The sequence below is a fragment of the Amblyomma maculatum genome, chromosome 2 (genome assembly GCF_055883805.1).
Source record: "Amblyomma maculatum isolate TAMU_Amacu chromosome 2, ASM5588380v1, whole genome shotgun sequence".
NCBI lineage: Eukaryota > Metazoa > Arthropoda > Arachnida > Ixodida > Ixodidae > Amblyomma > Amblyomma maculatum.
This window is the reverse complement of record NC_139345.1, coordinates 80,277,010-80,304,563: the sequence shown is the minus strand read 5'-3', so window position 1 is coordinate 80,304,563 and position 27,554 is coordinate 80,277,010. Positions and strand designations below refer to the sequence as shown.

At 46.1% G+C, this 27,554-nt stretch overlaps 1 protein-coding gene across 1 annotated transcript in view; it reads left to right on the top strand.

Moving 5' to 3' along the window:
- The first annotated feature begins 924 nt into the window (after window positions 1-924).
- LOC146199102 (uncharacterized) overlaps window positions 925-27,554 on the top strand; it is a 62,174-nt gene continuing 35,544 nt past the window's right edge. Inside the window, exons 1-10 of the mRNA XM_084594582.1 lie at window positions 925-1,137; window positions 1,395-1,511; window positions 4,925-5,076; window positions 7,662-7,749; window positions 10,388-10,637; window positions 12,199-12,458; window positions 17,316-17,650; window positions 19,617-19,823; window positions 20,125-20,224; window positions 23,198-23,583. Of these exons, the coding sequence (XP_084450708.1) occupies window positions 1,395-1,511; window positions 4,925-5,076; window positions 7,662-7,749; window positions 10,388-10,637; window positions 12,199-12,458; window positions 17,316-17,650; window positions 19,617-19,823; window positions 20,125-20,224; window positions 23,198-23,583 (1,895 nt within the window). The 5' untranslated portion in view covers window positions 925-1,137. The remainder of the gene's footprint in view (window positions 1,138-1,394; window positions 1,512-4,924; window positions 5,077-7,661; window positions 7,750-10,387; window positions 10,638-12,198; window positions 12,459-17,315; window positions 17,651-19,616; window positions 19,824-20,124; window positions 20,225-23,197; window positions 23,584-27,554) is intronic.

Sequence of the window (27,554 nt, the reverse complement as noted above, 5' to 3'; positions counted from 1 at the left end):
GCTTGTGGCACTCAGTTGTTTAATTTTAGTTTATAAGGTGTGCGAAATATGAATGTATGCTTACAAGGTATCTTCACTTGATATTTTAATAAACTGTTATTAGTCTTCAAGAAAGTGCAAAATTGTCCTACGTAGTAATGGTGAAGTGTACGCGGCGTACGGCCTAAGCACACGTGTATGTCCGGTACATTGGCAAACCTTTCATTGAACTGCACAAATTGATTGTGGGGCATGATAATGTGCGGGGAATGTAGCCTCATAGTATCTATTGTTAAGAAAATTGGCGCTCATGCGAAGAAAATAAAATCAAGCACTTTCCTCATGATGGCACGTGGGAATAAACGTGGGAAAGGAGATGCGATTTTGGCAATCATTTTTTTTTCCTGGAGCCGCACTGTTCGATACTCTAAGCGTGCTTTCCGTTCCTTGGAGCCAGACAATAAGGAAAGGCCGGCTTCTGCCTCACCGGGAAACGGCTGCACGCCCTTGCTTACTAATCGGTGCGCGAACTTTGAGTGCGAGAACCAGCTGTAAGTTGCGCAATTGTTCGGTTATCTTCAAGGAAACATAGGTGCCCTTCTCCGTTACTTCTCCAGTCATGATAGTGCCACCTATATACAGCGCACATTAAAGTGATTTGCGATTCTGCTACTTCGAAAATGAGGAAAAAAAAAAATATCGCTCAGTAAAAGTAAAATAAAAATGTAGGTGATGTAGGCACGTCCTGAAAAATGACCGGTTCAAAATTCGCGCGCTAAAAAAGGATTCTAATATAATAGTGTCTTAATGGTATAATGTAATTTTCTTTTTGTTCCTACAAAGTAGTTAACTCTTTTTTTTTTTTTTTGATGTTCGCAGTTAGCAGCATATTCAAAAAGTTATAAGCATACTCACTTCATGCTGTCGGCCTGTCCGTTCGCTAGAGACCGACACCCTACGTATTTAGCGGCGATATCATGGCGTCGTCTACCCGCTTTCTTGTGTGGTGTTTATTATAGCTTTCTTCGGGATTTAAGTTTAATAGTGGGTGTGCTCAGTCTTTCTTGTCCACATTTTCTTTGTCCTTTGTACAATATTTCTCCACAGTTTCGAAGGGCCAACGCCATGTGATGAGATCGGCGGCTGCAACGGCCTAAGGTAACACCAGTTCCTAAACATCGCGACGCTGACATCAACGCAATTTGCCTGTATTCGTCGCATCGCGTCGAGTATCTCGCAGAAACAAGTGGCTTAGTGTGGAAAATTCAACTATCGCCATGCGCGGTTGTTTACAATGAGGTGTGTGACTCGCTGTCTACGGCGGCTCGCGCGGAGTCTCGTAATGTGCGCATGGCGCTCACGAGCGGTTTTCAGATCATGTGCCGACATTCCATTTGTTGTCTCGCGCTCTCTAGATGTCCAGTAAGGTTCAACGCAAGGTAACAGTGGAAAATGTAAAGGAAAGCGGCGACGGCCCCAGGAGACCAAGCGTTTTTGATCGACTAGGACCTGGAGCTGTGACGGCTCAGGAGGTAAGCTGCCGATTTTCGGGTTGATTGAACCTCTGATACCAAGTAGCTACCTCGACGACTTCAAATAACAGTAAGCATTTTTTTTTTTTTTTGAGGTAGAGTTCTTTTTGCGTCGAATATGTTAACTACTCTTCATGCGCAATCGTAATGACCAGCGATCAAACCTGCTATTTTCAGTCGCCATTTAGTGAAGCACCCCTACAATCTCGAGTTAATTTGACTGTAAAACGCTGCGAAACATCGTACCTTATTCCTGAAACTTTTGTGCTTCTCCAGCAAAGACTACTGTCGTTCACGGGTTGTATTGATTTTGTTATATTTCTTCTACCATGTTTTCTTTGTGGGTTTTCATCTGTGCACCTTTACATCGCACATAGTAGGAGCAGCAGCATGGCTGCAATTGTCTTCGCAATGCCTTTTCAACGTCTTTTCCGCAATTTTTTGACTAGTGTCAAGCTTGAGGTGTCTTTCTGTTGGTTCCTGCGGTATAGTCTTGGATCCATCACTTCAGGGCCCGTAATCCGAGTTTGCGTCGTTATCGAAAGTGTCGCTATCTCCTCGACCTCGAGTCATCTGATTGGTGAAAACGCCGGAACATGATGTTTCTACCTATTCCGGTTCCGTAGTGGCAACACCTGGTTCCGACGTTTCGACCAATCAGGTAGCTCGAGGTCACGTGAGATAGCGACACTTCGATAACGACGCGAACTCGGAATACGGGCCCAGGCCTCAGCCTCAGTTTTGTACCATTGCATTGAAATAGGGCTAATATGTGTAAACATTGAATGCAGAATTGTGTGTTGTATTGATGTTTTCTATACAATCATGACTCGTTAATATGCACGTTTTGGTTCCAGCACAAAACTATATTAATAAGGGAGTAATTACTCATTGACATCACAGCTACAAAGGAAAGCTATACAGCTTTCTCAGAAACTTCATAGTTAAAGAAAAATTTGTCCTGTTCCGGGGATCGAACCCGGAACCACCACCTTTACGGGGCAGTCGCTCTACCAACTGAGCTAACCAGGACGGTCAGCAGAACATGTGGTAGGGCGAGTGTGAATTGATCAATAACTCGAAGTGGGAATGGTGTTGATCGAATATTTAGGGGAATCCTCCAAGGTGGAGTAGATTTGTAGTAAGGGAGTAATTACTCCCTTTCTATTCTACAAGTCTATGCCACCGTGGAGGATTTCCCTAAATATTCGATCAAAACTATCCTAAATAAAGCAGCATAAACCCACACAATTTTCATGGGGTACACTTAGCTTGCCATTGCATCCAACTTGAATATTTCATTTTACTTGTTTCCTTAACAAATAAGATATAATAAGAAACAAAATGACTAATGGCATTGATCTATTACAATGGCTTTAATGCATTTTGTTTTATTATATACATAATTCTCATATGGGACAGTTTAATAAGATAAAGATACCACAGTAACAGAGCACCTTCATCTGAGCATGTCACAGAAATAACAAGCCTGATGCAAGCAGGCTATGTTCACAAGATCACTCTGCGTATTACTTTGCCGACAGCAGAGCGGCAAGCCGCCATGTGGTGAACTGCACGCACTTGGCGACTCCTCGTACTCTCTGTGGTAAATTGAAGAAAGCAACGATGAAATCCGGGGTGTTTGATATGGTTTCAACAGCACACTCTGCTACACAGGGCAATAATTTGCAGTTTATAAGAACGCTTGGGGCATGTAGATCGAGTTCCCACAATTAAATGATGCCTTCAAAATTCTCTTCAGCGCTTCTCTTTAGTGCATCTTTAATGCGCTTTATTAAGCAAATGCTGCCACTTTTGTAAAAGAGGCCCATGAGACATATGGTGACATCTCATGGCATGATCTCATATTTCCTAGCATGTTCATGTACCTAAAGCCACTGGTTCAAAGTATCATCATCAGCCAAACCATACCCACTGCAGGGCGAAGGTCTCTTCCATATCCTTCCCATTAACCCTGTCCTGTGCTAGTTGCGTCCACGTAATGCCTAACCTCATCCTCCTGCCCAATTTTCTGCTGCCCCCTGCTACACTTTCCTTCCCTTGGAATCCACTTCGTTACCCTTAATGACCATCGGTTATCCTCTCTTCCTCTTCGTTCAGTTTGTTTGTGTGTGTGTGTGCACGCATGTGCCTGTGTGTGTGAACACACTCAATTGACTACCAGTGAGATCTTAGTTGAGTTGCATGGACTGGACACATTTGCTCTTGTAAAGAATCAAACCACATAAAGAAGGCCATCTCTCAAGCATTCCCACTTTCACACTGCCTATCGTTACTTACCTGCAATCAGAATGCAGCAAAGGAAACATCTGGTTGTGGCAGGCAAGATTTTTTCACGACGGTCTGTGTAAACACAGTGGAAATATGTTGCCCTAATGGGCTTTGTACATTTTCATCGGTCTATTGAGATTTCATATTAACGAGGCGTAAATATTTATTATCTCATTTATCGATACTGCAATCTTTTTTAGGACCTTATACTGAAAAAGTGTGGCTTTCAGGAAGCATGTTAACAGGGCAGGGCTGCAAAATGAACTGGAATTTAAAGCTGGTGCACATAAAAATAACAGAACCCGAGAACAGTGTTAATGGTTGATGAATGATTGGTCGTAAATGGTGTTTGTCAATTCATTTGCACATAAGTTTATGTTTGAAAAAGCAAATGACTAAATAAACGTGCACGTTAAGCTGTAGCAACTGTTCAAAATGGTGCATAACTCAATTGAGCAGTTGACTCAGTGCTGATGGCTGATATCTGAAAAACTAACCTTTTGTTCTGCTTTCTTTTCTTACTTGTATACCTTTTCGACAGAACTTCTGTATTATATATATCTGGCAGATGTATTTTAATGGCTCATGCTATTGTGGACAAAATGTGTCCTGCTTTTGTGGTGTTCTAATTGGCCGAGGCGAGATGCGTCCCTGCCATCTGCAAGGCAACACTTGAACGTGCGCCAAGGAACGCCACGCGACAGGAGCGATGGTGTACCGTCCAAACCCACACTTGCCGGAGAAAGTGTAACAGATACTGTGCCTTTCCATCCCTGTAAACCAATTATAATTGTATTTAGCGCTGCAACGAATTCCGATGAGAGGCTAATGATGGGAGGCAAATTATAGGAGGGTAGGCTTTCTCTATTCTCCTCTTAAGAGACATTTAAGAGACCCTCTAATTTTATTGTTTTACTTTTTGATAGGAAGCATCAACTGGTCACATCCTGTAGACCGTTTGAAAGCTGGTCAATGTAGCACTGATCGAGGGTTTTTGCTTTTTACTGTTTGAATGTCCGGCTTCCGTGTGCTATGTTCAGCAGTTTGCATGCCGTGCAGTACTGTGACTGTAGCACGAGTAACTGTGCTCTTGCCTGCATGCGTCAACCGTGCTGCCACAGAGGCATAGCCGTAGTAACGACCCCGGAGAGCAGTGCAGAAACTGGATGCGCAACGGGGCCTGCTCCTATGGGTCCAAGTGCCGCTACCAGCACGAGGCATACCCCCCATCTTCTTCCTCCTCCTCCTCCTCCAGGCTGCCCAAGTCTGAGCGGTGAGCCAGCTTAAATTCCATAACCTTTGGGAAAATGGGGATAAAACTGCTGGGCTGACATTGGTGTTACGATGTAGTTGTACAGTGGATCACGCTTTCTGCTTTGAGTTAGAAGTTGTCAGGTTACCTTTTTGGCGCATCTTTGCCAGCTAAAAGAGTTTTTTTTGGTTTCTTTTTCGTACTGTTTGACATGTAGCGCTCTTCTAACATATTAGTGTTTGCTGGGCATAGTGATTTTGTGCCTCATACTTGTCACTGCTGGGCTACTTTTGAAATGAAAATTACAGAATAGTTTTTGTGGGTTCCGTCTAGAGTAGAGAACATAGCTTCATTACGCTTCTCAGAGGCACTGCAATTTTGCACATGCTGAGAGAGAGAGAGAGAAAGAGAGAGAAGGCAGAGAGGTTAACCAGGAAAGCTTCCGGTTTGCTACCCTGCACTGGGGAAGGGGGATGAGGAGTTTAAAGGAGGAAGATAGAAGAGAATGATAGGAAAGGTAAGGCGGCGAGGAGCACAGTCACAGTTTCTCAATCAAGTTTGTGTCTCTCATAAAACACATAAGTGCTTTGAAGGCTTTGCCGTTAGACGCCTTCTGTGGCCATGGGCCGAGGATTTTCTCCTCTGTGAAAGGACGGCTGTCAAGATGGTCCAGAGCCGAACGCAGCGCATATCTTTCGCTTGAAAAAGCAGGGCACTCGCAAAGGAGATGCTGTGTGGTTTCTTCGCAGCCGCATCTTTCACGGCTATCCGCCGTTTTCATCACATAAGCGTATTTTTTGGTGAATGCAACACCGAGCCACATACAGCACATCAGTGTTGTTTCGCGCCGCTCTTTGTTAGGGGGAACACGAAGGCGCAGCCCAGGGTCTAGTTCCCTGAGGCGTCGATTGGAAAATTCTCCTTTGTTCCGGGCTGAAAGCGTTAGCTCCGCCGCTAAGGAACGAAGTCGACAAGCTGCGTCAACTCTAGATATAGGAATGTTCACTGTAGTTCCGTCGTTGTGTGCAGAACGGGCAGCTTGGTCTGCCTGGTGGTTTCCCTCAATACCGCAATGTCCAGGTAGCCACTGGAAAATTATATCATGACCTTTTGATGTAGCGTCGTGGTATAGCACGCGGATCTCTGCAGTTAGTTGTTCATGTGATCCACGACGTAGCGCAGCTTGAACGCCTTGAAGCGCTGCTTTAGAGTCTGTAAAAATGGACCAGACACCTGGAAGTTCCTGGCCGATGTATTCAATAGCTGCACGTAAGGCAGCCAGTTCCGCACCAGTTGAAGAGGTTGGGTACGTCGTCTTGATCCTCAGCACGATGGACCTCGACGGTATCACTACGGACCCCGCGGAGCTTGTTGAAGCAACTGAGCTATCGGTGTGGACGTGTTTACGATTATTGTGCATAGAATACAGGTGACCCAACGTCATTTGCTTCAAGGCAGGCAATGGTACACCCGTTTTCTTTTTTTACTCCCAGAATAGATAGGTAAACTTTCGGTTCATGTAGGCTCCATATGGGTAAACTCGGTCTTGAAGCTGGAGTGAACTGTGAAGGAAGGTAGGTGCGATGAGCTGCTATGGTTTTGGCAAATGCAGTATGTGGTCTAATTGTTGGGATAGTTGCCAGGTGGTGACGGGAAACCCGGGTGAGGTGTCGTATATGTGTCCTCATGGTTTCAACAGCAATATATGTAGCTATGGGATGCTCGCGGGAGAGAAGAACCGTTGCTGCCGTTGAGGTGCATTTTGGCAGTCCAAGGCAGATGCGGAGAGCTTGAGCTTGCATGCTTTGGAGGATCTCGATGTTCGTCTTCCTAATATTATTGAATATTGGAAAGCTGTACCGCATGTAACCCAGGAAAAGTGAACGGTATAGTTGCAGCATAGAGTGCACTGACGCGCCCCAGGACATGCTGTTTTTGCTTTGTCTCAATGCTGTTGTCTATTATGGTGGTCTGTTCATAGATATGTGTCAAGTGTTGCATGTAAACATAGTTTTGCGTGCTTGGCTGCTGCTGGTTTTTTGCATTTGGCCACGCATGAGCGGCGCCGCCTTGTGGGGATTCAAGCTTCGGTTGTGGTTTCATTGTGTGTTAGGAAAGTTTACACTGTGCAGAGTGACTGGCACTGTGGCGTCTGATATGTCGACAGTGTAACATGCGCTTTACACTGTAATTAGTGCTGGGCTGCTGGCAGGAGCACAAATTGCATCTTCATTCTTCTCATGCCTGCTGAAAAAGCTTTTCTCTTTTTCTGTCTGCCAAGCTGTAAAGTTATGCTGGTAGTTTTAGTTAACTTAGAGTCTGCGGTGTTCCTGACCTGCATATGGATTCTGCCCTTCTGCATTGATATTCTTTTTTGCTAGTGTATCATATTGCTGTACAAAGTCTGTGTGGTCTAGTGGGACAAGATATCTGTCATTGGGTGTCACTAACACCAGAAAAGGGAAATCTAGCTAGGGGCCTCAGCTTTTTAATCTCATGAATTGAGCTGGAAAGTAAGAAAGAAACATGCTGAAGAGAATTGGGTGCAGTGTTCTAGTTAAATGCACTCTCTGCAGCTGACTTCTAATTTCTTTTTTCTGTTTCAGGGACGCATCCCAGAAAGACTTGAGGCACAAAGTTCGGCATAAACAACAGGATGCCAAGGAATCGGTTAGCCGGTCACCATCTCCTAAGGTGGGTTAAAAAGCAGCCCTTTAACACTTTTGCTTTGAGGCCGACATAAAATACTTCATTGCCAGTTATATATTGACTTTCTGTTTATAGCATTCAAGAGCTAATGGCGGTAGTACACGTGCACAACATTCCTGCTCTACAAACTTCTCTCTCCGGAAATAGCACTTACTGCAATGAAAACTGACAAATATAGCTAGCAGTTTCCTAATGAACTGAGTACTGTTGGTTTTATTTGGGCATTGTCTATTCGTTCCGTCTTATCTTCTGGTACATATAGCTGGTGGAAATTAAATTTTTTGAGAAGGTGCAAATGGACAAATTAAAAAAATGGTGGTAGCCTGTACCAAGGGCAAAACCCTAATGGAGCAGAAGCATGAGGCACTGGGTACTACTGTTTCATCAGGTAACATATTCCTGAAAGCAGGCTAGTGTAGTATTCACCGGCCCACTTGCCTGGGCCACAGGTTTGTTTAGCATTATGAAACACTTCACAATAGGTTCAGTAATGGGCTGTTAACAGATAACAGAGTTAACAGATATGCACTGCTTTGCGCATGCAACAGGACCTGATTGCAGTATTTGTTGCTTTAGGCGTGAGTCTTAGCAGGGCAGTCCATCTAAGGAAGGACATCAGCCCACATGCATGTAGTTTGCCCATGGCTTGCATTTCATGTCCCAAATATAAAGCATCATCTCATTTTTTGTGACATATTGTGAAATATTTGGTTCAGCTTTGAAATCAGTTACGTGTTATTTATTTAAGCAGTGTACCATTTGCTGCACATGACAATATCTTGTTTATTCTTAACTAGGCAAGCACCGCTTTTAGCTGTGGTGGCAGACAAAATTAACTACCTACTAGGTGATAGCCCTGTGCTAACTCCAGCAGCAGATGAAGTCTATGCACATCTCCAACAGCTTTACAAAACTCTGCTCTTGACCTCTTGCGGAACACTTAACAGTTATGTTGTTAGAGGCTCACTTCATGCATGAGTGGTGGCACCGTTGGTGTAACATATCACGTGACTTGTTACGTGGAGTCACGTAAAATTGCATTACTGCAATGTCTGATGACACATGACTGGCACCAGCAGGAGGGACCTGTCCGGGCACACCTCTGCACGCTTTTCGATGGAGTGTCATCAAACACACAAGTGAGAAAGAATAATCATAGAGCCATTTTTCAACATGTTGCTAACCCACCGCGCTGATTCACAGACTATGGCATTCTGCCTCGAGGTCAGGGGTTTGCTCTTGGCTATGCTGGCTGACCTTTTGTCCGCTGGCTGTGCTGGCTGAAGGCTTGTGTACAGGAATATTGATGTGTGTTAAGCAACCCCAAGTAGTTTTGATATGACTGAACTTTTCTACTACAGTATGCTTGCCACTGTTTCAGAATAAAATATATATACAGTAAAAGCTTGTTAATTCGAACTTCACGGGACTGGAAAAAAAGTTCGAATTATTGAATGGCCTCGAAAAAACTGACAAGAACCACTTGCATTACGGTAAAGTTACCGTATTTACTCTTAACGAATCGACTCACATAATGAACTTGCCCACCTCCGATTTTTGCCCAAGAATTTGAAAAGAGAAAAAACAAAAGGCGTCGGTAGTTAGCGGGTCCCTCCATTTCACGCCATCACGGTCCACAACACATTTCTTGGCAAGTGCGCCAAGATGCTGCGCAGCGATAACATCATGGTGTGTTTACCTTTTGACGCTAGCTCTAGCAGGAGGGGGGAGTGAACTTGGCCGAGTGTCAGCGCTTGTCCTGTTGTGCAAGCTTCGTCTTTGGTACGTTCGCTTTATCATGCCATGGGCGATTGGGGCGGGCGCCGTCTACTGCCACTCAATCATTGGAACGCGTGGTAGCAGCAGACGTCTTTGGAAGCGAACGATGCTAAAAGCCGGCGTCATGATCGCGGCTGATAGAAAAAAAAAAGAAAAGGGTTTTCTCACCTAACCCTTAGCGCGCGCCCGTTCAATGTCATAGCTTTTCACGGGCGTTGGCTGGGACTGCGCCAAAAGTACTTATTACGTATTTTCGAATTAATAGGGTTCAAATTAATGAGCATTTAGTTGCGAATTTCGCAGGTTGCGTTGAAGACACAGGCAGCCGCGGCCTTCAGCCCCTAGTAACTCTACCAGCCCCTACCCTCCGGCGCCGCCAGCTACCACGCCGGTCATGGCGCCAGTTAGGCTTTACTCACTCTGTCATGGTTTCACATGCTTTCATTTTTTGTCCCCGTTTCGGACATGCGCAGCCTCTAACTATGCCACTGTTTCGCGAGGGTATTCTTTTTTTTTTTTTTTTTTTTGGCCATTTGTGTGCCAAGCCGCCTAAACGCTTTGGCACATAGTTCAAATTATCCGTGTGGGAACCGACTCGCGTTCGAATTAGCAGGCTTTTTTGTACACAGATCTCTATGGAGCTTGGCCGGACAAAGTAGTGCAGTTCGAATTATTCGAAAATTCTAATTAACGAGCTTTCACTATATATATATATATATATATATTCCTTGTAGCTTTGGGTCGTTGAAGCCCTTTATACCAGGGATGCTTTTCACCTTTTTACTTATTAAGTTTCGCCTTTTCGGCCTTTGATCTGCACTCCCATCGACATTTTTGTTTGCAGAGGAGGAAAGTGTCGGCAAGCAGTGGTGCTGGGGGAGGCAGTGTCACAGTCACCACGGGTGTGGCTGCCAGCAGCAGTGGTGGAAGCAGCACTGGTGGTGGCAGCCGCAGCCGGCGTCCAGATGCCGAGAGCAAGATCAAGTCAACTGTGGTGGTGACCCGGCCGCGGAGCCCACCTTCCTCAGGTGAAGAGGAGCCACCAGCAAAAGATGCCAAGCCGCCAAAAAACTGGGAGGGGGCCGCATCCGATGGTAAGTTGCTATTTTGGGCTATGTTTTTGCAATTTCTTGCTGTGCAGGTCATTCCTTGGTGCAGCCTCGCTTCGGGAGATCGTTCAAGTTATGTGCAAGATGAGTGTCCAAATGAGTGGGCATCCGATGCAATAGGCTATCCGTGACGTTGGCCAGGATAGTGCTGGCAGTTTGAATCATGAGAATTTCTGAGTTAACAGGATTCAAATTAACAATCTTTAAGCGTACCAACAGTTTGAGTAGGTGTTGTCACGATACTGGTCCGTGTCCAAGTATTAAGGCTCTATATTTACAATCATGATACAGGGCGCAACAATACCGGCACGGGGGCCAAAAGTTACTGTCTTTATGCGACTGTCTACATACAGCGATGGCCAGGGAGACTCCGCTACGTCCGCTCCAGGTGCGCAGCACAGCACGCGACGACTTTCACGGCAGTCTCGACGGGTCTCGCCGACCACCAGCTGAGCACCTTCTTTTATGGGGGGTCAGAAAGCCGTTGTCTTCAAACTGTCCAATCCAATCGCTGTAGTTAGCTGCGGGCCAAGAGGTCCAATAATGAGCGCTCTGGGTTCTCACCACGGTGCGAAGAGGTAGGAGAGGAGGGCAGGCCACCGTGGCGCCGGCGGTCGTTGAGGCGTCAAAATGTCTGGTCTCTGCTCTGACAAGCCCAGACACGCCAAATGCCGAGGCTTCTCCTAAGTATGCCAGTGCCTTGCGGTACAGCACCGGGCTTGTAAGCGGGCATTAGGCGCTCGCCCGCATCCGCTTGACTGCAGGAACCGCTAGCTGCAGGGGCCGCGGGAACCGTGGCTAGAAGCCCGATCACAACAGTGTCAATTGCATTTATGTTGGCTGAAAAGGTAGGAAGTGATAAGGGCAAAAGCAAAAAGGTAAGAAAAGCACGAGGACATTGATGGTGATATCATTAAGGAGTGAATGGTTGAATTTCGAGCAGTTATTTTTTAAGCAACAGTATTTGATGGGATAAAAGCTATTAGCAACATTATTATAGTGTGCTGCAAGTGGGAACCCTTGTGTGCACCAAGTTTGCCACTGAATGTGCAACCCATATGGGCTGAAGAGTAAAGCTTTTGCAAATTTGTGCTCTTTTGCGATGGGATCAAAGTTGGCCTTAGACTTGGTGCTCTCATAACACATGAACTGTGAGAGGGCTGTGCCGCACCTGCGTGTGTCGCTTCTTTTTCCTTAATAGGGTCAGAAAGCCCCGCCGCATTGAGTGGCTAGGATGCTTGACTTCGGATCCCAAGGACGTAAGCTTATTCTTCTTGCTATGGCGACCAATTTTTACTGGAGGCGAAAAGCATAGCACCCATGTACTGTGTGATGTCAGTGCTCGGTAAAGAACTTCAGGTGGTGGAAATTTCTGGAATCCTTCACTCCAGCATCCCTTGAAGCCTGGATCGCTTTGGTACCAAGCCAAAGAAGGGCAGAAGGTCTGAAAGTGATACTCCTTTCGATTCCCTTTTTCATTTTTATTGTGTTGAAGAAGGTATAATTACCTCTTCAAACTTTAGAGTTCTTGGTGACTGTCACGCAGACTGGCCCATTGACGATGCGCTTCTGGACTACAAGGAGGAGCTCTCCCTGGAGATGAAGCGTCAGCAGCTGCAGAGGGAGCTAGACTTGCTGCAGAAGGAGAACCACCCGGCCAGCAGCGGCGGCAGTGGTGGCAGTAAGGGTGCTGGCGGCAGTGGTGCCACCGCCACAGCTGCTGCCACCGGGACGGGCGCTCCAGCCACTTCCACCCACCCACCGGGCACCACCAAGACGGCTCGCTCTGCACATCCTCCACAGCAGGTGGGTGCAGAGGCTGGAGACTGTTTACGGGCTGCACAATAAACTGTGACCAGAGTTTTCTAGTCTTTCGTTGCGCCTCTTATTTCGCTGCTTATTTTCTTGTAAATACCCCTGCAGTAATGCCTTCAGTTAGGATACGAAAAAAGAAGGAAGATTGGATTCGCTAGTCGAATATTACAATAGGTAAGATGTGTTTCTGAAGTTAACGCAAAGGATTACTGGTAGTCTGCTACTCGTAGTTCTGGCTCCCTACTTTCTTTCCTTGCCCCATTTCAGTACATGAAGTCATTGAGTTTATTCTAAAAATTTGCTTTTGTGACAACATCTTAACATTAATGAGTGCTTTTCTAGAGCGCTCGAGTGGTGCTGTATGGTGGAAATAAAATGAAATTATGAAGCAAGTACTGGCTTTTAGTGATAACATCTGCACCTTAGTGCAGCCAAAGGGTCATGCAAACTGCACAGGTACAACCGTAGTGCCCCAACAAAGCAGGTCCATTCTGATTTGGCTTCATTTACTCCATAGCAGGGTCGCTCAAGTGCTCTAGACAAGTGTGATCGACTCTGTGTTATGTCATAGGAACGTCAACCCAGCTCAACTCAGCTTCGTGATGTGTGTACAAAATGCAGCCTGGAGTGTAAACGAAATAATACAAATGAGATGTTGCTGACACTTGTCGTGCATGCAGTAGTGTTTATTGTTTCTAGCCTGCTGGCAACCTTTTTGCATGCTTTGCATAAGATGCATCTGTCCCCTTTCTTTGCAGGTTTCGGTATTTTGCAACGAGGCAAACTGTGAATATATAAAGATTAATGTTAACCTTTAAAGGAGAGTGTAGACACATAATTTTTGGGTTCGTGTTTTAATATTTGTAATGACGCGTAAGGCATTATTGTACACGGTTCACCACATTATATTCACCTATGGCTGCTGAATAATTTATAATCAAATTTATTTTTTGCGACAAACTTCTTTTTCAAATTTCGCGATAGTCAAGTCTAGGTCGGTCGTGCGAGGGGTGAAAATACAGCGATATAATCATTGCTGTGTCATTTGAATCACGGTTATGATGTCACAGCCATCTTTTGGCTGCTGAAACCGAAACTGGTGAGAAAAGAAAATTTAATTATAAATTATTTAGCTGTCATATTCAAAAACTACTTGAGAATCGATATACAGGAATGACTTGCGCATTATTAACAAGAAGAAAAATGCGACCAAAATTTGGTGTCTATATGTATTCCTCTATATTCTTTCAAACACACAGAAATCTGGCTACTGTGCAGAGCCATGACAGTTGGCATACTATTCATCTGTGACTATCCATTTCTGCGCTCAAGTGATGCATGTGACCATCACGTGCTGGTGTCGCAATGATGCAGTACAATCTACGTTGTCAAAGCAGAAACAAATTTGTAGAATAGGTGATATCATTCACAGAGACTGCACTTATTACAGTGCAGCAAGCAGAGATTGATGGAACCAGAACTAAGCGGTAGCAACTAGCAGTAGGGCGCTTGACTTCTGTGCTCAAGGATGCAGGATCAAATCCTGGCTGGGGCGGCCGCTTTTCGATGGAGGTGAAAAGTAAGGTGCTCGTGAGCTGTGCTGTGTCGGTGCACGTCAAAGAACCCCAGGCGTCTCACCTAGCCTGAGTTGTTTTCGGATGGTGAACTCCATAAACCAAACCAGGTAGTGGTAGGAGACTATTATGCCATGATCCCTTACGTTGACTTCAGAAATGCACTTCACCCATTCGCGTGCTAGAGTGTGCATTAGCTTTAATGTGTTAACCCTGCAGTGCTGCCACTGCCACTTGCGTGTTCAGACCATGCGAGCGAATTGCACGTTTTAATTCACCAATAACTATGTGAGACACTGCCCCCTCACTCCACTCTCTTCGCCTGGCCTCCTCTCCCCTTAGGCTTCACACATTACCGCTGATGCTGGATGCCTTTTTTTTTTTTTTTGGTAATGGGCGCTGTACTGGTAATGTGTAAAACAAAATATGCTGGTGGTTGGAAGGCCTCATCATAGCCCAGGCTTCAGCTTTCGTGACAAGGGGCTCGGTAGTTTTACGTAGGTGAAGGCGGCATGGCACAAAAAATATTTTACAACTTTGAAACGAACACTACAATGAACTTGGGCATTGCGAATGTGCGGCATGCCTTCCAGACGAGCACTAAATGATGTAATTGAGCAGCAACCACTGTTGAGCACACCTTCTTTGGGGAGGGCGAAACCAATTGTTGTTGATCTTTTGTTTGGTACTCCTCTTCTTGGTATAGGGAAAAACATTAATTGGAGGAAGCTAGATTAGCTGGTGCAATTGAGACCGTGTCCTACTATTCCCCACTGGGGAAAAAAGAGACGGGAACGAAAGAGAGCTATACGGATACAAAGGGAAGGGACTTCATGAGGTCATTGTGTGTTTCCAACTGCAACAAAATTTTTCGCTCCGTAAAAGGAGTGTTTTCTATTAGTACCTCAAGAAAAAGCATTAAAAGTGAGATAGTATATAATGTTCATAACTAAAGCGAGCGAATCATGACTCGTTCTCCACAACCATTGTTTCTTGAACTGAAACTGTTAAAGGGGCGGCCATTACTAAGAGCTGGAAATAACTTAGAAACGGGCACAATCGGGTCCTCAGGTGCTGCGGTTGTAGCATATTGGCAGCTTGTTGCTTCTTGCAGAAACCTCATCGAGTGAGCAGGGGTTTAATTCGGTTGTTTTGAGAGGTGTGAGCATTGATTGTATGAATTGACAATGCTGCAAACAAAAGTTGACCATCAGCATGGACCACGGTTTGTACCCGTGCTTCTGAAATGCATGCGACGCACATGTTCCTTGCACACCGAGAGCGTTTGTGTCCCTGACGGCTGCAAAGTATTTCGGCATGATTAATGCAGCGGAAATTCTTAAACTTCAACATTGCAACGTACCCGGCACCACCGAGCCACTCTTCAGCCCCAAACCCTTGACTGCACACCATCCGCAGACCATTAACACTCATTGGGTGCTTCTCAAGTGCCCATATCTATGTGATATTCTAAATCGCCCAACTCCACACACGCAGCCAGGTGCACGCTTCGTCTGCTGCACAGCTTTGAAACGCTTGGAACTACAGAAATAATTTTATACGGAGTATGAAACTTCGTCCAGATTAATTTTGGGACTTGCCGTTGACATTGAAGCCAAAATGCAATTTCGTTTCACTTGGCCTTTACTGTCTGGTGGTCCTCTCAGGACTGCTCTTCAACGAAATAAGTGCAGCATGCTTGAGCTGGCTGCATGAAGTCACAGCGATCATAGTGATTTTGCATGACAAGAATAAAGTGAGCTTGAAATGCTGTTTGTGACAAAAGACAGCTATGACATTGTTGGCACTAGAGATTACTACAGTCGAACCCGGTTATATCGAACCCGGATATATCGAATTTTGGTTATATCGAACTCACGGAATATCCCCTTGAAAATCCCATGTAAAAGTATAGGAAAGCCGCGTCATATATCGAACTCAATTTCGCCAGTCGTTCGATATATCGAACTCCGCACTGCGCACTGAAAGTGTGCCTTCCCCAAAGACGATCGCATCACCCTTGGCCGTTTGCCGCGTGACGTTTTCAAGCCACGCGGGGAAGGAATGAGAGGGGACAGTTCTGGACGGCGCCGCGCCCATTCCCCAAAGGCGCGCGCATCTGCAGTTATCGTTTCCCGCGCGCCAACACATGACGTTTGCAAGCCATGTGCGTGGGTGTGCCCATTCTTTTGCCGAGCTCTCTCCTTCAGCATGCGTTACGCATGCGCCAAGCCAGCTCTGCCCGTTTTCAGACAGACGTGGAACGCTTTCTCCAGCGTGTGTTGCGAACCCTCTGCGCACGGCGACTGACGTGGCTATGGCGCCTGCGGACGTTAAGAAGCGGCAGCCCTCTCTGTTTTTTTTTTTTTTTTGCGAGAGTCATTATTTCTTATCGTTGTGCCGTACGCGCGACATAGCGTAAGATATGGCGGCTGCGGACGTTAAGAAGCGGCCGGCCTTTTTTTTTTTTTTTTTTTAATGGCGGGAGCCGTTTATCTTTGCATGTATGAATCAACGGAAGCACGCAGTCAGCTGCTGTGATCATGACGCCCACCCCAAGCGCGGCGTGATAAATCAAACCAGGCTTGTACAATCAAGCCATCACGGGCACTCTGCCAAGCTCGCTGCCCGCCACCGGAGGAGCTATAGAAAGATAAACGCCGCGCCCAACATCTTGGCACGCTGCCAAGAAATGAGCTGTGGATGCGACGACCGAAACGGAGTGACGCACGCCATCGACATGCAAGCGAAAACGCTCGCGATTTTCTGCCACAGCGACACAGAAACCTTGTATTAAACTGTCGCGGTGGCGGTGGCTCGATCGGCGAGAGGGACGAAGTTCTAACAAGTGAAATTTTTCGCTCTGTCGCTGAGATTGCTCAATCGCTTGCATGTGAGCGAGCTGGCCTTAACATATATATATTTTTTTTCCAAATTCTCGGGTGCAAAAGTGGAGAGTGGGTTCTTTATGCGAGTGGGTTGGTTACGCGGCAAATACGGTATCGTTTTTTTCGCATCGTAAATGCCGTCACAAGCCAATTTCTGTATATCGAATTATCGATATATCGAACTTTTTCGCGATCCCCTTCGAGTTCGATATATCCGGGTTTGACTGTATCACTATTTTATAACTTCACTGCCTAGGGTTCTTTTCCAGTTTGATTTACTGGCCCCCATTGCAGGCTTCCTTTCCTTCATTTGCTCATCAAGCTTTGACGTTATCATTGTTGGAAGCAATCAAGCATATTCCTGTGTTTATGCTGGTTTCCCTTAGGGTGGGGCAAGCGCTAGCAGTGAATCATCGAGCGAGTCGGATGACTCATCATCATCAGACTCGTCGAGCTCCAGCTCAGATGACGAGGACGATGATGACGACAGCGAAGATTCATCGAGTTCCAGCTCATCGGGCGAAGCATCGCTGTCAGCTGGTCGTGGCACAGCGGGTGCCCCACCACAGCCGCCACCGGCTGAGGGCCAGCGGCATCACCGTGGCCACCGAGGCATGGAGGAACGCGCCGCTGCATCACATCGTTCTGCAGATGGCAAGGGCAGCCGGGAGCCATCTCGGACTGGGTCATCCTTGCATGGCCATGAAAAGGATGCCGGGCGGTGAGGAGGCACATTTCACAATGCTAGCTTTATTAGCCTGGCTCCCCATTTCACATCATCGGTGTCTTCAGATAAAAGTCTACTGAATATAATTCTGGATGAAGGTTCCAGTATAGGAGCACGGCTATTCTACCTTGGTCCCTGTCTCCTAGTAAAGGCCACGTTGAGCAGCCTGATTGGAGTCTGAGGCCTTAAACCAGACTGGGGTGCAGTTCGTCACCGACAAGTCATCCTAGTCGTTCATTTGCTGCTGTGCCTGTCTGTGTTTATTCAGTGGCATTGTCATTGTATTGATCATTTCACGAGAGAACTAGTGCTCACCACGCATCTAAATGGCTGAGTTTAGCTTCTCTAGAGCGTAACTGGTGGTGACTGCCAGGTGATCCACCTGTGACGGAGTAGTAAAGAAAGAAGCTGCACAGTATTTGACAAAACTCTTGAGTAGACAAGCATACAAAAATGTTTCTTTGTCACACCTTAAAAGAATGACACAAACTTGGGTAGACGAGCAGAGCTAATTTTGGATGTAACAAATGTTGATGTGACAAATTCTTGGAAATATTGTGAAGTTTTTCAATTCCTTAATGCTACCCCTATTGAAGCATGCTTATTTCTGAGCTCCATGTAACTGTGATGTTGATGCGGTCGGGTTGACAGTGAACAACTGCACAAACTGTCCTGTGTTAATTAAAACTCGTCTAAATTAAGCTCAAGTTTTGTAACAGTGAAACGTAATAGCCACCACAGGAATGGCTACAATTGCATTTTGTTAATGTAGTTGACACAGATAAACTGTATAATTGTACTGCAGCCAACGTTCTTAGATACAGTTGGAAAACTGTGCTGGCGTGCCACACTGCGAAGTGGGCCCAAACAATCGCCGGTCAGGCGCGAATTGATCGCAAAGCGACCGCAGCACCCCTTTTTCCGCTGCGGTAGATGGGTGAGGCCATAGAGTTAATACACAGGTGGAAATTTTAAAATACTGCTAACACTCTTCTTTTAGCGATGCAATGGATAATAAAATTTTATTTGTGTTTTTAAACACACTTTTGTTCGCATATGTAAGCCACCGCATCTACTGACGCGTCTGAAGCAAGGAGGTTGCAGATGCAGCTCAAGTGGGTCGTCTGCTACCTGAGATACGTCTAAAAACACGATGGCGTTTCATGCGTACAAAGATGTGTTTAAAAAACGCAGGTGATTTTTATTTTTCGTTGCGTTGCTGAAAAGAAAGGGTAAGTAATATTTTAAAATTTCCGCCTGTGTATTAGCTCTATGGCCTCACATATCTACCGCAGCGGGAGAAAGGGGCGCTGCGGTCGCTTTGTGATCAACTCACTTCAGATCGGCGATTGTTTCTAACTGTCTCTATCTGAGAACGTTGGCTGCAGCTTCCTTGGCCCCTCCCTGTGACAATATGACAGGCAACATAAACATATTTTAGTTCATGTTGCCTAAATTTACTTCTCATTTTGGTTTAATACCTATACTATATTTTTGAGTCTCCCTGGAAAAACTGCTCATAACGAAAAATTGCTAACTTTTCACAGCTTTGCTATATCCAGATTTAACTTTATAAGTTCTTGAGAGCTGTAGAAAGTGTCTGCCAGCAGAGCAGCTTGTCCCTCTACAGTGACATCCTGTTTGAAGCTGTCAATGTTGCTTAATGTTTTAGGTGAATTTAAGTTTGGAGGTTAGTTTTAGAAATTGTCCACTAAGCAAGGACAGTTTTATTTTTTTTTTTGAGTAGTTCTTACACAGTGGCAGATTTTTTTTTTTTCTTCAAGTGCTTAGGTTTTTCTCACTAGGCCAGAATCTAAACTTTTATTTTATTTTTTTAGAGATTGAAGTATTGATATTGAAAAGCAAATTTATTCTTTTTATGAATGCATAATTTCATGGATATTTTAAAATGTAGTGGGCCAACAGCATCAGTATTTAGTGCCCGTTTATTTCTCTTCAGCCATGGCCGTGACCGGCATCGAGGGCGGTCAAGGGAGCCTCCTGAGGCCGGCCGGACATCTCCCAGTCGTCGGGGGGCACCCCGGGATGGTGGCGACTACGACGGGTACGTAGGCCGGTCACGTGGCCCCCGCACCCCCAGCCCGGCGGGGCCCCCCAATGAGCCCAAGCGCAAGGCTGCTGGCAGCACCATGTCTACTGCACAACCGTGAGTGTCTCCCCTTTCTCTTTACAGGTCACTAGTTAGGCCGCAAGTCTTTATAGGTCACCCTTTATAGGTCACAAGTAACATGAATGTCTCACATGCATACGAATGCCAAAATTGCACTCAGAATGGCTGCAGAAACAAAAGGTTAAACATTGGTACCAATAACTTCGTAAAAGGACCTCAAATGTGGCATGGTACTATCACATTGATTATGATCGTTTTGTTTACCCACCAGTTGCTGCTGTTTAGGAAGTTCAGCTTCAAAGCTGCAACTGTAGTGGCGCTCGTCTTGCTCCCTCAGGAACAAAGGTCCTCCGCCACCCTACCCAGCTGGAAAGCCGCGAAAGAAGAAGAAATCTGGCAAGAGGCGCAGGGATCGAGAGAAGCAGCTCAGAGCCGAGGCACGTGAGATTTTCATTCCTTGGCTCGTGCAGTGATTGAAGGCTGCAGAGAGGAGGGAAATGAAATGGCCCCTGTGCCTTGGGATGGTTTGCTCACTTCTGAGCAAAAGGTTCTATACTGGCTGTTTCTTTTATAAGCCTATGGAAGATAACTTTTTCCACTCTTCATCCTTGCAGGTGCTCGTAAAGGCTTAACTTCAGTGTGGGAAAAAATTTGTGTGCCGTTACGGCAGAGTATGGCATAACAAATTGCTTGGCACATTCGCAAATAGTATGTTAGTCTATGCCATCACTGAAGTATATTTCTTGCATGTGGCAGTTCTAACCTTTTTGAACTAATAGTGCGTTTTGCAGCACGCTCAACTGGGTTGTGAACTTTCTTGGTTCACAATGAATCCATTGCATTTTAAACAGTTGTCTCAAATGTGGCAGTGACGATTTTTTGCAGTTCCATCAAATTCTTTGCTGCATATAGGCGTTTCCACCCCAGGAGCTGCCATGTTGTTCGCCAGACTTCTTTTTACATGTGACACGGCCAAGTGTTCCCTGAGCATTGCCTTTTGGCTAAGGTGCTGTGTGGACCTACTTGAGGTACGATGAACTGGTGGTGCCATGCTGAAAAATCACTCCGTTGAGGACAGCGGTGTGCAGGTCAGAAAACCTACGTACAGCCGTTAGCACGCTTAATGGGAACGCTCGAGCGCATGGCCTCGATGGATATCTGCACCGTTCAGCACTAACCGCTAAACCTGAAATCATGCTGCACATTATGTTTTGGAGATCGCTGGTGCCCTTTAGTCATCTTAGAAGGCTGTCGGACCCATCGGCCAGCGCTGAGCGGCGCTTGGACTCGAGGCCACGCACTAGAGCATTCCTGTTAGGCATGCCGATTATTGGTAGTTTCAGAAGCAGAGCTACTCCGTAATGGTAAGGGTCTCCATGGAGTCTTCCATTATGCTACGTGATAGCAGCGCAGTCACATTGGGAGGCGCTATCGTGCCAATAAGTAATGGCGAAAGCATGGTTTCTACACTCTGGAAGGGCGGTCAAGTTGCACAGATGCAACTGAGGGAAGCATGAACTGGCTTCGGAACTGCATGGCTCTTCGAAAAAACAAAAGAGGAGTGAGGGCTTAATAAGCAGCCTAGCCTTCTCCCTCCATGTTAACAGTGCGCAGCTTGGATCGGCTGCATAACTGGATGAGGCCGCCACGCCCATTGTCACCATGGGCGTGGCAGCAAAAAAGAAAACTCTGTGGCTGGCCTATCCCTTGATGAAGTGACAAGCGTAATTTCTTCATTATGATGACAGGGACCTTCCACTGGTCATCACGACTGCCATTGCATACATGCCGGAGGTGCACAGCAAGGAATGTACTATGTAAGTCGAGCCTGAGGATGTTACTTTGGATAATCGCTAGTCAGACGGGTCATACCTCGACATGGGACCACTTCGGGGGCCGGTCCGAATCAATGTCTGCAAACCCTGTGGTATCTGAAGTAACCAGTGCCTGATGCCATTGACTTGCACAGGCTTTGGGTGGGAACCAATATAATGAGGTTTTACTGTAATATGAAGACTCACAGTAAGAGAAATGCATAAAGGGGGGAATAGTCGTTTTTCCATTCTTTGATCATGAAAATTACCTTTCTTTAAGGCGAGAGCCTTTAATGGCCCACACTGCCGGCGTTCGTTCGGTCACACTATAGCCGCCACTCAAATGATGTCATCACCCGAAACCAAAGTTAGCGTCATCAGAAAAATAAATATCCGGTCACCGCCCGGGATCGGACCTTCATCCCTTAGATTCCCAGCCGAGCAGTTTAACGAACTAGTCACGCCCAGGATCGTGAAACACACATCATAATTCTCTTTGTCTATTGTGACGAAGATAGTAGTTAAAAATAAATAAATCCTGTCTCTACCGGGAATCGAACCTCAATCCCTTGGATCCCGAGCCAGCCGAGTGCTTCAACCAACTGCGTCACGCCCAGGATCGGGAAACGCTCATCATAATTTTCCTCGTCTATCGTGGGGATAATAGTAGCGATGACGATGACTCTGCAGTTAGTGATATTGACAATGATGGCGTTGGCAATGATAATGACGGTGTATTTAGTTGATAATGGTAATAAGAGCAAACCGTGTGCACGAGCAACGCTCAGGCTTTCGCATACACACACCTTATAGAGTTTTGTTTTGCTCAGGATAAGAAAGGACATAAAAAAGTTTATGAAGTTACTTTTTTTTGCAGTGCCAGTTATCTAGCCTTGAGTGTCTTTGAATGCTACACAGGTAACTGTGTTCTTCATAAATGTTCGAAATTGGTTGCCCTGCATTATGAATAGACTTTGATTCCAAATAGGAATCGCTGTTTTGCAGTTACAGAAGTTTGGAAACAAGGGTTGCTCTTAGTTGCTCGGATTCTGACTTTGCCTAGATGAATGTCTCCTTTGGAGCTAACAGTCAGTGCATTCATTGTGCAACTTTGCTGTGTTGCTTGCTTGTGCAAGCAAAGTGACATGCGCGAGGAATTTTCATACACTTTGAGGACAGTGTTATATGGTCAATGCTGAGGCTGGTTTTCCTTAATTTCAGCTTCTACCATACGTAAGTATTTGTCTTTTGCAAACTCTGATGGGGTATACTCGCTGTTCAATATCATAGGGTTACAATGGTGCAGGTTCACTGATGTGTAAAAATTTCTTGTCGTGGATCTGATCTTAATATGAAGTATACTGAGAGGGTGATGCAACACCCAGATATTGGCAGAATTGCAACTTCATTGCCTTCATGGAAAAAGGTTAGGAAAAAGGCTCCTATTTCAATGGTGTGTTGATTAGGAATGTCTTGGAACATACTTCTATTACTTTACAAATGAACATATTCTACTTCTGTGCAAATGTGCAGAGGGGGGTGCGATGCGATGAACATAGGCTTTATCTAATACCTACTGTCGCTCTGCACGTGCAGCGTGCCCGTGCCATCCAGTCACATGGCTCAGCACCATTTCCCGAGAGCCCGTCTCCTGAGCGGCCATCGTCACCCCCATCGTCACGCCACCGCAGCGGCCGTGAAGGTGGTGCGCGTGGTGTGCCAGCCTCACGTGGTGGTGGTGGGCGTTACGGGCCACCGTCCTCTGGCCGCTCCCCTCCACCTGTGCGCGAGGGCTCGGCTGGTGCCTCTGTCCACGGCAGGAGTGCGGGCGGCCCACCCTCCAAAAGGCCTCGAAGAGAAACGCCGCCACCTCCTCCCCCTCCTCCTCCTCCCATTCCGCCCCCAGGGGAGAGCTCTGCCGCTCCACCCCCTCCAGCAGCCCCACTTTCTCAGTCGTCACGTGACAGGAAGAAGGATGGCGAGTGAGTGAACTTTACATTCCCTGCAAGCATCTGAAACATTTAATAGTTTGTTAACATTATGCACACTATTCCATTCGTATCGCACTTTCGCAGTTTGAACATTGCAAGCATTCAGAAATTAGATTTCATAGAAGTGTTTGGATGTCAAAATATTTTAGGTAGAAGGCAGTGCACATTATAAAAATTGCCTATGGATCGAACTGAATATTTTCAAATAATTTTGAGTATCCATTTCTGCAGGTGTGTCAGAGCTAAGAAAAATGCTTTCGCAAGCAAATTTTCTTTTCACCCATCATCGGCATAGTTTTTCTATACCTGTAAGGTCTGTCGGGCATTAAGTAGTGCAGAGGAAATTGTATAGTATTAGCAGTTTGTTTTCTTGACTAGTACAGTCGAACCTTGTTATAGCAAAGTAGTACGGGGCTCGAACATTTGTTCGTTATATCCAATATTCGTTATAAAAGTGTGCTCCCAAATTCCTGTAAATAAGTCTGCTAAAAAGACGAAACAAAATGCGCACTAATATGGACAACTCAAAGGCTCGAAAAATGCTGAATTTTTTAATTAAAAGCTCGGTGTAAACATGAAATTTCGCCTTTTGTTTCGTGTTGGATGAATACTAAGAAGGGATGTTTGCCTCCGCGCACGGTTTGCACGACGGAGCCAACGAACTCGGGGAGTGTAGCGCGCACGCATGGGTCGGTCAGAGTGGCAGAGGCATGGCAGGCAATGGTGATGACATGCCTGTCCTATGCCTGTCACATGCCTGTCAGCCGTTGCATGGGTGGACTCGAGCAGCGGCGACGCTCGAATCTGGTCATGTCCTTTTATGACCTCCGTCATCACCACGTGCGTGACCGCCGCGCTGTGTGATCTCGGAGGCCATAAGCGGTTGGCGGTGGTTTTTGTTGCCGCCGCTAAATGACTCGGCACGCAAACAAACACACTTCTGCGGCGGCTGATTCAATTGATTAAAAAATTGCGTTTATTGATGGTTTTTTTTTCGCCTCCTTTACGCATTTTTGCCGTGTTAATGCAAAAAAGCCGTTTCGCTATAACTGATCTAGCGTCAAATTTAGAATATTTTGTTTCGTTATACTGAAAGAACTCCCGTAGAAATAAACTAGACCAACCAAACTTCGATTTTAGTTCGTTTCATCTGATAATTCACTATATCCATGTTTGTTATATCGAGGTTCGACTGCTTGCAATTTCTTAGATAACAATTGCAAAAAAATGTCTATTAATATCAGTTTGACTTAATAGTCATAGGAGTAAAGTCTGCCGAATACTGCCAGGAGGTATTGTGAAATGGCTGCATGCCTCCTTGCTTCAGGTTCGAGATCAGCAATAGATTAATTGTGAGGGGAGGCATTGCTGGCGAAACGCAACAAGAGTGCTCACAAAGCAGTCAGAAGAGCAGCAACTTGAGCTGCAAGTGGAATCCTTATACAGTCAAACCCGCTTATATCGAACCCGGATATATCGAATTTTGGTTATATCGAACTCACGGAATATCCCCTTGAAAATCCCATGTAAAAGTATAGGAAAGCCGCGTCATATATCGAACTCAATTTCGCCGGTCGTTCGATATATCGAACTCCGCACCACGCACTGGAAAGTGTGCCTTCCCTAAAGACGATCGCATCACCCTTGGCCGTTTGCCGCGTGACGTTTTCAAGCCACGCGCGGAAGGAATGAGAGGGGACAGTTCTGGACAGCGCCGCGCCCATTCCCCAAAGGCGCGCGCATCTGCAGTTATCGTTTCCCGCGCGCCAGCACATCACGTTTGCAAGCCATGTGCGTGGGTGTGCCCATTCTTTTGCCGAGCTCTCTCCTTCAGCATGCGTTACGCATGCGCCAAGCCAGCTCTGCCCGTTTTCAAACAGACGTGGAACGCTTTCTCCAGCGTGTGTTGCGAACCCTCTGCGCGCGGCGACTGACGTGGCTATGGCGCCTGCGGACGTTAAGAAGCGGCAGCCCTCTCTGTTTTTTTTTTTTTTTTTTGCGAGAGTCATTATTTCTTATCGTTGTGCTGCACGTGCGACGTAGCGAAGATATGACGGCTGCGAACTTAAGAAGCGGCAGGCTTTTTTTTTTTTTTTGGCGGGAGCCGTTTATCTTTGCATGTATGAATCAACGGAAGCACGCCGTCAGCTACTGCGATCATGACGCCCGCCCCAAGCGCGGCGTGATAAATCGAACCAGGCTTGTGCAATCAAGCCATCACGGGCACTCCAGGCAGCACACTGCCAAGTTCGCTCCCCGCCACCGGAGGAGCTATAAAAAGATAAACGCGCTCCGACGTTATCGCTGCGCAACATCTTGGCACGCTGCCAAGAAATGAGCTGTGGCTGCGACGACCGAAACGGAGTGACGCGCGCCATCGACATGCAAGCGAAAACGCTCGCGATTTTCTGCCGCAGCGACACAGAAACCTTGTTTTGAGCTGCCGCAGTGGCTCGAGCGGCCAGCGGAGCGGGACGCAGTTCCAACAAGTTGGGAATTTTTCGCTCTGTCGCTGCCGCTCGTCGCTGAGATCGCTCAATTGCTGGAATGTGAGCGAGCTGGCCTTAAAGCATTTTCTTTTTTTTTTCAAATTCTCGGGTGCAAAAGTGGAGAGTGGGTTCATTATGCGAGTGGGTTGATTACGCGGCAAATACGGTATCGTTTTTTCGTATCGTAAGTGCCGTCACAAGCCAATTTCTGTATATCGAATTATCGATATATCGAACTTTTTCGCGATCCCCTTCGAGTTCGATATATCCGGGTTCGACTGTAGTGTCCACTGATGATGTCTTGAGTCAAAAGCACTGGCTATGGAAGAAAATGCAGCATTCGCAATGACACAGTGTTTAGCCCTCTTATGTTGATTTTGTCGGATTGCAAGGGTCGCGATGGAGCCCAGTCACCCAAAAGCAGCTCCAAACTATAAAGACATGGAAAAAAATCACGCCGTTAGATGCCCTAGTATGTGCATTGCCCTGTGTGTGGTGTGATTGTGTGGGCTGGCTCTAAGTCTCGTTTATTTCTGAGCTAGTTGGTTCATGTTTTGAAGGTTTGATTTAGTTTGATCTACGGTGTTTAATGTCCCGAAGCAACTCAGGCTATGAGTGATGCTGTAGTGGAAGGCTCCAGAAATTTAGACTACTTGGGGATTTTAGACCACAGCACACGTGCACCTTGCTTTTCGCTTCTATGAAAAAGGGGCCTCCGCGGCCGGGGTTCTATCCTATATCCTCCTTTGGTATAGCAGTCGAGTGCCCTAACCACTGCACCAACCTGGCAGAACTCTTCGGTCCAATACCCTGTTCCCAAGCATTTCATTCCAGAAGAGCCGAGCACCAGGCTAGGGAAAATCTTGTGCCCATTAAAAATTATTGTGTACCCGATGGCACCAGGGATCGAACCTGGTACCTCCCGAAATACGAGGTTGATGCTCTACCACTAGGCCACCGCTTCGGTGTTTCAATATTGTAATTCTTTCAGCGCAACACATAAGGCGGACAAGATGAAGCTTTGAGCCCAACGTCTCTATCATATTTTTTTTTTTTGTTGTCTTCTGTGTGGCTTAAGATAAGAGTTTTCTAGATTTTAAATGGCAAAAATTGAAGACCGTCAAAGTGGTCTTTGTGAAATAACCGCAGCAATGCATATGGGCTGCAGCTTCACCCTTCTTCTCTCCATCACACGCTGGGATATTTCTATGCGTGCGCATATCTTTATGATCTAGAAACATGATGATGCTTCCAGTCAGTCACAGCCAGCTATCGGCGGCATCGTGGCTCAGTGCTGTGACTTGCTGCCTGCACTTTGTTTCTCCATCTACGAGTGTGGCTGCGGTGGCTGTCGATGGCCATCAGGACATTGATTTTATGCATAGTCCAGCATTATCACGTGGGCTTTTGATGTGCGCTAACGTTTCATTCTGCGAGAAAAGAGCAAATTTAACTTTTGTAATGAGTGCAAAA